The sequence below is a fragment of the Clupea harengus genome, chromosome 21, assembly GCF_900700415.2.
Source record: "Clupea harengus chromosome 21, Ch_v2.0.2, whole genome shotgun sequence".
In the NCBI taxonomy this organism is placed as follows: domain Eukaryota; kingdom Metazoa; phylum Chordata; class Actinopteri; order Clupeiformes; family Clupeidae; genus Clupea; species Clupea harengus.
In genome coordinates this window covers 2,408,224-2,418,868 of record NC_045172.1, presented here as the reverse complement: position 1 = coordinate 2,418,868, position 10,645 = coordinate 2,408,224, and the positions used below count along the sequence as shown (strand labels likewise).

At 40.9% G+C, this 10,645-nt stretch overlaps 1 protein-coding gene across 1 annotated transcript in view; it reads left to right on the top strand.

The window, feature by feature from the left end:
• Positions 1–2,030: 2,030 nt before the first annotated feature.
• The window catches only part of sox1b (SRY-box transcription factor 1b), a 20,178-nt gene continuing 11,563 nt past the window's right edge, over positions 2,031–10,645 (top strand). Inside the window, exon 1 of the mRNA XM_012819699.3 lies at positions 2,031–3,244. Coding sequence (XP_012675153.2) covers positions 2,420–3,244 — 825 coding nt within the window. The 5' untranslated portion in view covers positions 2,031–2,419. The remainder of the gene's footprint in view (positions 3,245–10,645) is intronic.

Below are 10,645 nucleotides of genomic sequence, written 5' to 3'. Positions count from 1 at the left end.
CCTGTCATGACGACATCATGACAAATATTTAAGTTATTATTTTCAGGGTTGGTGTCCTTACCAGACTGATGATGATAGAAGAAATTTCACTGTCAAATAAAAAAAAATATGGCAGGTTGGTGGTGTAGTTTTAAATAAACATTTCAGTAGCTATACTGACATATGTTTTATTTTATTTTTTCCCCCAATGCTACGAGTATAGGCTACATCATCAACAGAATTAAAACTCACCCTTTCCTTCTCATCGGTCCCCGCCCCCGCTCGCGACGCAATTATGCTGCTCAAACGCAGAGCAAAGCGACCGGCAGCACCTGACAGATGTTGACCATTTTCAACCAGGCCTTCTCGCAGGTTCAAGAGACACTCCACGCGCAATTTAATGTGCGGATGAAACGGAGCAGTGGTAGGCTACTTAAGCTGTCTCGCGGGAGGGTTTTGGGACAAGCAGCCAAATGATTAGTCTAAATCGATGTTCCTAGTCCACACAACTCTCACCACACTCGATTCTCCATGAACACAACCATTTTTGCGAAACTGCACAGAAGGCCTACTAATAAACGGAAAGGACAAATGATTTTAATTTAAGATTATTTTACACACTGATTTATGAAGTGAATTTCATGCATACATTGGTGTATAGAAAATCTAAATATGGCTTGTTTTAATAGCTAGGCTATTCACAAAACGCTTAAATCGCCTTGTGGGAGATGGTGTTGGTGGCAGCAATTGTCCACATTAAGAAAGAAAGTCGTAGTAGCAGCATGAACTCCAAATAAGGTTAAAAGTTTTCTGTGTGTCCACGGCTATGAATCATCTTACATTAAGTAAATGATCAGACTGTACTTACGTTATACTGTAGCGTAGGTTATTTATTTAAAAATTTAGCTCTGAGATATAAATACATAAATTACAGCTACAGTATGGCAATTGTATGTTATTCCATAAGAGTGGTGTAGCTTATACCTAAAACGTTAATATTTGCTTCTTGTCTTGTACATACTGATAAAAATACACACCATAGCTAGTTTCTTGTCTTGAGTAACCGAATTGATGCCAGTTTGTTTGGAATGTGTTATTAAATCTTAATAGGCTATGATGGAAGCGTGTCTAGTCTCTCTCTCCGACAGAGCTGTCTTTCAGCACCACGGCGCGCGTTATTCGATGCGCGTTCACGGTAGGTTTACTTCCAGTAGACGGCGATCACACACAGTGTTAAACTGCAGGACGGGTCAATTCAGTACCTTCTTAATATGCTGCTAGCAAAACTTCACGTTGCACTCTGTGTAGTCTGTATCTTTTGACGAGGTAAATAAATGGCAAAAAGCTGGAAATTCAGTGTTTGTGCCTAGGCTACCCCACTTGCATCATGTGTTATCTCATTGGCCATCACTAGGAGGTTGAATAGGCTATGTGATATTACTCTAAGAGTTGTTTCACTAACAACTTGAGGCAGCAACATTTGTCACGTCACTTCTTTTCCATTAGTAATTGTTGTATCCGCCGTAGCCTACTCCCTCTTCACTTGGGTTACAGACAAAAGGGCTCGGCTGGCACGTGCACTGGGCGTCAGTCACATGTATCTTAGCAACCATCACAACACGGGAGCACCTGTGGCTCCAGTCCATTGAAAAGATCAGTGATTTTAGCACGAGTACAATAGTCCTGATATGTTTATATACGTAAGAAATAGACACATTTGAATCTATATTTTATAACGTAACATGTTGCATGATTTTGATTAGTTTTGTTCTCATGGAGGTGCAATGTGATGTAGGTCTATTTGGGAGACGCATAGTCCTGGCCTACTTTCTGAGTGTTCAGAAAGCTGTTATGTTTATTCTATTTTTTTTCTACAATCTATTAAACCCCACTCATTATAGAAAAGCGGGAACTCTTCAGATGTGCTTAAACACACACAACAAGACTAAGTCCAATTGCAACGCATTATATAGTTTTCTTCGCTATATATTTCGTGTAATGTGGGAAACAATGTGTTGAATGGGATTTTTTTTTGCATTTGCTTTCTATTTTGGTGGAGGGCATGCAGTCTCCCTGCCCCAGTCTGTCGTCAGGTTAGCTCTCCCCTCAGCTTGTCACCTGACCACAAGTCATGCAAATCACGCCTTTTCTAAAGCGCTATTGGCCGCTTCCAGCTCATTTAACCGCTGTCAAAGCGCATCATATGGCCGCGCTCTAGCAACTTTTCTATCCTGTCACAGAAAGTAGCTCAAGACGCTTTTCATCGCAGTGGATGGAAACATTCAGTGAAAAGGGAAAGCTTAAGTGATAAAACTTTGGATTTTACTGCACCTTTGTCCTTTCCTTTGAGAGGGAGATTTGCGCGTCGGTGGCAGCTGAACCTGACTGTGATCGTAAGTGAATGTTCTTGTGTATTGGCGGACAAACAAAAACCGGGTGAATGTATAGCATGATGATGGAAACGGACTTACACTCCCCAGGACCCCAATCGAATACAAATTCGGGGCACACGGGGCCAAATAATGGGAGCAAAGTGAATCAAGACCGCGTCAAGAGACCGATGAACGCATTTATGGTTTGGTCCCGGGGCCAGCGGCGGAAGATGGCACAAGAGAATCCCAAAATGCACAACTCTGAAATTAGTAAAAGACTTGGCGCAGAGTGGAAACTCATGTCAGAGGCAGAAAAGAGACCCTTTATTGACGAGGCAAAAAGATTACGTGCCATGCACATGAAAGAGCACCCGGATTACAAGTACAGACCCAGAAGGAAGACCAAAACGCTCCTGAAAAAAGATAAATATTCCTTAGCGAGCGGTCTTCTCGCCGGATCCGGGAATGGTGGTGTAGGTCTCGGGATGAGCCCAGGTGGGGTCGGACAGAGGTTAGACAGTCCCGGGGGTCATGCTGGTACCGCTAGCTATGCACACATGAACGGCTGGGCGAACGGTGCCTATTCGGGCCAGGTGGCCGCAGCAGCAGCAGCCGCGGCGATGATGCAGGAAGCGCAGCTTGCATACAGCCAGCACCCGGGTAATGGGACGCACCACCACCACGGACACCACCATCACCCTCACAACCCCCAGCCCATGCACCGCTACGACATGACTGCTCTTCAGTATAGCCCCATTTCCAACTCCCCGAGCTATATGAGCGCATCGCCGTCGGGTTATGGTGGGATATCCTACACACAGCACCAGAACTCCAGCGTGGCTTCCACGGGCGCCATCGGCGCTCTGGGATCTCTGGTGAAATCGGAGCCAAGTGTAAGCCCTCCCGTTTCTACTCACCCCCGTGCTCCTTGTCCCGGAGACTTGAGAGAAATGATAAGCATGTATCTACCGACGGGAGAGACAGGTGATCCGGCAGTTCAAAGTAGACTTCATGCTTTGCCACAGCACTATCAGAGTTCCACAGGTGTCAGTGGAACAGTCCCACTGACACACATTTAAGAGAAATAGGAACAAGAACGAGAAGTGCAACCCATGAAACAGTAACCAAATATTTACCTCTTTAAATCGCAACTACCTTTTTGTACAGAATGTTGTACTTGTAAATTAAAAGTGAATTTTATTTAAACACGCTATTTGATGGGTTTTAATAGGGGCACTGTCTGACGATGTCTTAAGTGGAAATTTTCTTGACATTTCACATTTGAATTTACCAATTAGCAAAGTTCTTAAAGACTTTCTGTTATTTTGTGAAGAATAACAGCCCAATTTGATATCTTTAGGTTGAGTGTTTTTTAATAATGAAATAAGATGGTTTACGGTGTCATTAGAGTGAACGCGGAAAATGTTTTTCAAGGTTATATCCTTTCATTTCTCATCTCCCGGATTTGTAAACAAGTGAGAGTAGGCTAACTGTGATTGAAGCATTTCTTTTGTGTTGTATATTTTCTTTGTACATTGTGAATACACTTTAGAAAAGATTGCTACATCTGTAAATAATTTGCTATTGCATTTCTCCCAGGATATATTTTGCGTTGGTATGAGTTAAATAAATTTCTCAACAGTTGCCCGGAATCTGTCAAAAACTAAAAAGTTGTTTCATCTTTTGTTTTGTTCTTTTAGCAGGCGTTAGGCCTATTAGACTACTTAATAGATTCAGGAATTCGAAGAACCAAAACACGCTTTCAGATGTTTTATTTCCCATGGTAACTATTCAAAAGTGTTTGCCTGTGTGGCATCCTTTAACTCAGAGGTCTGAGAGGAAAACTTGGCCTTTTCCAGAACCAAATCCAGCCACAATAAGCCTTGACCCAAAACAAGCAGATTACCAGGACAAATATGGCTAAACACAAATGAATGTGTAATGATCCGCTGAATTACCCGACCGTGACGAGTTCGTGCCAACAGGCAGAAGTGACAGACCATAGTTTCACCAATTCAAGGTTGTCATTTGGAAACGAACGCGAAACAAAAGTAAAATGATAACAGCCAACCTTCAGCAGGGGTTTATGCTAGTATTGATTGATATGCAGTCACATCCACAGTGATTTATGATGGTTTCCGTTTCGGTGATGTTTGTGTTCTAAGTCCAAAGAATATTGCACGCATATTCATTTAATTTCTTGGTATTGAAGTAGTCTACGTTCATTTCCGTTTCGTTCATATTAAGGATCTCTTAAATTAATACTTGATCTATACGTGGCCTATGTAAAATAAAAAAAACTTAATCTAGTATTCGGTGTCCTTTACATGTCATTTAAATATGTTTTCGTATGGTTTATTTTAGTAGGTTTTGTAGGTAAAGAAATCTCTTAGTCTTGCTGATGGCCTACCGTTCAGACTCGACTGTCAGCTTCTACGTTGCTGTGACATCCTCTTAACCAGAGAATACTTCAGATTATTTCTTAGACATTTCGTAGACAAAAGCCTACTAATGAAATGTCACCACGGTTCTTGCTTTGGTTGCACTTCATCCAGTCCTTCATTGTTCACTTGAATGTGTGTATTCTGTGTATGCAACAACTGATAAGCCTACATTTCTTCAAGTGAAATAGAAGGGAAAATCTGCAAAGCCGTCATATTGTTATCACAATTATACATTACCACAACTTCCTAAACGTCTTTGGGGATTTGTAAATTAGACTAAAGTTGCTGAGGTTTTTTTCTTCTAAATTCTGGGGTTCGATGGAATAGCTACACATAATAACAATTGATTGACACATCAGAACCCTTATTAATTTATTAACCCACATAAGCCTAACAAAACCAAAAGCACAATTTCACAACTGCCGTGTGTTGATGTACGGAAAATAAAGATGCGTACCGAGCAAACATAACATGCTAAAATAAGCCTGAGCTACAAAATGTCTGAATCAGTGACTTGTTGGCAGTCTGCCTAGTCTACTTTAAAATGTAGCAACAGATTTCGAATAGTAGGCTAGTGCGTCTATTTTGAACTACATGACGCGAAACTTCAAACCTATTGCAACAGAAGTAATTTAGGATCGGCTATTAAAATTGTTATAAGAAAATCTACAACTGCCGTTCGATTGTTTTGAAGTACAAGGTCAAAGTTCAAGACTTGTAAACCTTAAAGAAACAGGAAGAACAGAGGACACAATGAAAAACACATCATTCATTGGTCAATGAACTCTCTTCTCTCTCCTTATTTAAAGTCTAGGTACAAACCAACATGTTAAATCCCTCAGCCTCCACTTCAGAAATCCGGTCCGGAGTTTATTTGCCTGGCTTTAAAATCATTTGTCTATAGTCTACAAGGATTTTGTCTACTACACAGAACCTTTTGTAATTTACAAAAATAAAGAATTGCTATATTATAATTTCCTTGTGGGTCTATTTTCCCCATCCTAAACTGCTTTGTTATTCATAAGTGAATCCCAGCCGTCAAGAAAACCCTAGTCTTCTTCTGTTAGGTGTCAGCGGGGATTAAATGAATGCGCCGGGGCAGTAGAGATGAATGCACGAGGGTAGTGGAGAGCGTTTAGTGTCAGTCAGAAAGAGATTAGACATAGTCAGGGACCAACCCCCAGGTCAGAGGCAAGTCAATGGTTTTTACCAATTACCAACCGGAACCGTTACGTCAGATCCCGTGCACTCTTGGGAACAACACCGAATCTCCAGAATAATACACTTGCACGATGTATGTATATTTTACCTGTGAGTATGACCTGACCTAAAATACCCATAGTGAAGTATTGAGCCACTAGCCAGTTGTCTCCAACTGCAAATTTACATAAGCTACTTAGTTTTTTTACAGCATGAAATTCGGCCCATTGACGATTCTTTGCAGAAGCACGGACATGGTATATTTGGTCACATTTCAGTTAAATTAATTTAAACAATTCACATTAATTTCGAATATAGAATATGTAATATAAAATGCACATTAGTAAGAACTAGTACAGTCTAAAGAACAACGTGTATCTAAAACATTAACTAATTAACTAATACATTATCAGAGGATGATTTGTATCGCATTGTCTCAGTAAACTGACACACGAAACACTGGCGAATGTTTCCCACAACAAAGTGTGAAAATAACAAGGATTTACATTTAAAGACACAAAGACAGCGCAAAACTTGGCACGTTTCCAGTTTTAATCAATGAGCAGTTTAGTAAATCACATCAAGTAATTTCCCAATTCGTGAGAATGTGACGGAAGGAGACCAACAGTCGGCCAATAAATCGCGACAGTCCTCCGATAGCGTTATCTTATAGTAAGATATTTATTACCCGGAAACAGGCACCGTTGGCCTATATTTTTCTGTTTGCTGAACCCCCGATCTCCTGCACACCGGTGTCCTAAATGTGGATAATTAGAATCAGTTTATCACGCCTCTGCATATTTTTTCTAGTCTCTAAAAACTCTCACCACCATTGGATGCTGTTGTGTCACATCAGATTAGGAAAACAGATTGGAGAGGAGTAGTGTGCACAGTGAGATTAGAATGGAAGAGGAATAGCAATTGGGACAACGCATTTCTCGCGAGGGCCTTATCGTGCAATTACACGTTGACATGTTTAACAATCTTCCAACCCCTTAATCCAACACCCCTCCGAAAGCAGACGTTGAGTGTCGGACCACGCACAGCCGCCTGCAAGAAATCAAGTCAGACGCGATATATACAAATAAATAAACGAATTATGTTAAGAAGAGCAAATGTGTTCATACACCCTCATTCATTGTATCGTACAGTTGCACTGTGCATTTTACATTTCGCGCAATGACTCAATGTCTTGTAGTACAACTATCTTAAATAGTAACCTTATTTAATAGGCCTAATGGATTAATAGAAACGACGGCATGTGGAGTCTGAAGATGGAGTCAAACCTATATAGCCTATATTGTTAAACTAGAGTGAATATATGGGACAATATGAGACAATCAGCGATATTCTCCCATCATCACTTTAATCCTGAAGGTGACATCGATATTACGAGTGGACTTAACGGGAATGTTGTCAGTTCCAGCTAGGTGGGGAACATCAGGCTTGAGTTGTTCATTTGTTTCAGCCCTGTTAGCCCACACTTGTTTCGCTCCTCCATCTGCCTCCCATGTCCGCCTTCCCGAGGCCTGGGTAGGAGTGATTGTGCGACACTCTGCTGGAATTTGGCCGAGGCATGGAGAGCCCCCTCTTGCTGACTACCATTCAGCAGTCCGATGCGTTGTGAGGTTGGAAAGTTTCAGTCAGCCGTGCACTCATTGACTTCACAAAGCTGATTACAAGCCTCAGCGCATTCCTGAAGGCAACAAGAAGCGACGCAGGTGCAAGGGAGCTGAGGAAGCCTTTGCAGTTCTAACAAAGTAGTGAAAGTATAGGCCGACTGGGACCACACAGAGCCTCACGCATCCCAGCATGGAAAACCGCCAGTAGTTGAGAGAAAGAGAGAGCACCTTGATATTTTTAGAAACGACCTCTTATTTTGTACCATATGTTGTTGTGACTGTCCTGTGCTTTATGCCCCTATACGAACCCCATATAACATCTTCCTTTACTCTAGTTTAAGTCGCTGTATTTGTGAATCCTTAGTGTTAATTCAAACACATACATTTCTATATGCTGAACACAGTATAGGGTTATGTTAGGCTATGGCTAATGTTTGTTTGTCAAAAGCTTATAGATACAGACACACACAAAGGGGCACGTTGGCACACAGAGACGAGCAAATGAAGACGTTTGTTTGGTAGACCTTTGAAGCTTAAAAAAAAGCGACTGTTTATTAATTAATTAGTCGAAATGCAACAGTGTCCTGAGAGAGGAGATCAGTAGGCCAGTAGCAATCCTAATGGAGCCGACAGCAAAAACTGAAGGCCACTCCAAGAACTTTACCAAAGTTTAGTTCTTATTTTGCATAGTGAGCCAAAGTTCATATTTTGTTATTTTGTTCTTTTTTGTAAGTGTATTGGATTGCATTACCTTGGGCAAGAATTCGGGCACGCGAAGGTTCTGATTAGTAGTTTAGATTGAATAGAAAAATACTATTTGTCTAAATAAATGGACGGCTGATTTTGTTTCGAGGGCTCTTCGGTTAAAAGCATTTCTTTAAATGAAACAAGGGTTTACATTTGTGCACTCCAAAGGGAATCTAGATGGTTCATCACCTGAACCCCGACACCCCCTTCGTCTTCGGGTGATTAGGGGACAAAGGAAGTCTCCCAGACCCGTTATGGTAGTCAGTCAAGCAGAACGGACTATGCAAATGGCTAAGAAAAGCGAGAAGATGGCGAACAGTACTCTCAATTGTTGGTCAGATTTCACAGCACAACGCAGCTGCACCTCAGCGGTTGCCTTGGACACTCGTTTTATTTGCGAAACAACACAGCACAGACCTAGAGAACAACCACAAAGTGACTCATTCACCAAAACTCTTACTCGAAAAATTTAAACTGGCTCATTCAAAATCATTCGCAACAAGTTTTGTCAATTCTGCGTACAGATTAGATTCTCCCTCTCTCATAATTTTTGCGACCCAGGATGAATGTTGAACGATGAATTTATGAACAACGTTTAGAAATTGTTGACACGACATTAAAACACGTAAAAGTATTTCGTGTTTGTCATTAGTCTAAGGAAAGATTTGTATTTGTTAATAACGTGGATATGATAAGGCGCTGTCCAGGTGCTGAAATAGGAGACTCGCCCGCAGGCTGCAGAAAAAGCCGTCTGGAAGGACTGCATACTTTAAGCTTGAGTTCCAGAAGAATAGTTCAGGGACTATACGACAGCAAGGTCGATATTACGCATTTTGCATCCTGATATGAAAATCTAATTATGAAGCTGTAAAGCAGTCAGTCTATGATTTCACGAGAGTTGGTTAACCAAAACATCAATTGATTTGTTCACTATTCACTAACACTATTCACGTCACATGACACAGCTCAGTCTTGGACGCATCTCCGAGTAGTGAACTATTCAATGAGCTTTTTTACCCGTTTGGTTGGACCCTTTTCCCTCACGGCAGGGGGGCTAAAAATTGCCCAAGCATTTTCAGTTGTACCATTATCTTTGGAGCCCTAGTTTTCAAGCACACACATTTAGATTGCCCCCTATCGTGTTCATCAATCTAGGATTTGAAAGTAGAAAACATTATAATGATTATGGCAATGACGATGGATTTTTGAAAATGCTGATTGAACTTTCAGCTATCACATAAGGTCTGCGAGTGTGTGAGACTCCACCTCAATGCTCAATAAAAGCAAGTGCACAAACAAGGCTTTGTGAATGGAGAAGTACTTTGAGCAGGTCGATGGTAGAATCAGAGGTGGTTTTCCACTCCACAAACACACATCAAAATATAACAGAAATTCAGCTGTAAGAGCTTCACCAGCAGGATAGACAGATTACATCATTGTGAAATGTCATTTAAATAAAATGTGTTTTCTCCCATGGCGCTCAATAGAAAGTGGTGTAACAAACAAGTACATACTTTGTTGTTGATTTAAATCCATAACCTTTATTTGCTGTGGATAACAAATAATTTCAGACTTGTAGTCTATGTTGTTTCCTATACAAAACAGGGAAGTTATATACGGAAGACTTTAGAGTGCATGTTTCAGCCAACTAAGCGCGGCGATGTGTCGCGGATGATTTATTCTATCTCAGCTGGACTACGAGCTCAGCTGATCCCCCTAAAAGTTCTAGTCCATTCTGTCTTACAGAGCCACTTTAGGGTACTTTCTGTTGAAATATTCAGACATATATATTATTTAAATAGACATATGTACAGAACATAGTCAAGAGCAGAGGATCAAAGGGTTTGAATGGTAGTGTAAAATGAATTAGGGATGGGGTTTCAAGCAGAAGCTGACTAACAAATAGTTCCAGGGTACGTTTCCCTAACCTAGCTGTTTTCCAAAAGCATAGTTCAAACTATCGAGGTAATTACGTTGGTAACTTACATAGTACGAGCCACCACAGGTGTTTAGACCGAACATTTGCAAACACTGTCGTTAAGTTGTGTGGTTCGAACTATTACTACTACACGATTAAAAGGCCCACTTGTAAAAAATAAGCATGCGAGGTAAAATCACACACCTAGAGGCAACAATACGAAATACTCCGCACCTCTGCTCAGTTAGTTGATAATATGTAGCATATTATATTAATATTTGTGTGCTGTAGGGAAGGAGTATGGTATAGGATTTACATAGACCTGGTAACAGAGAATTAGAATGATAATTATGTACCTTAAAT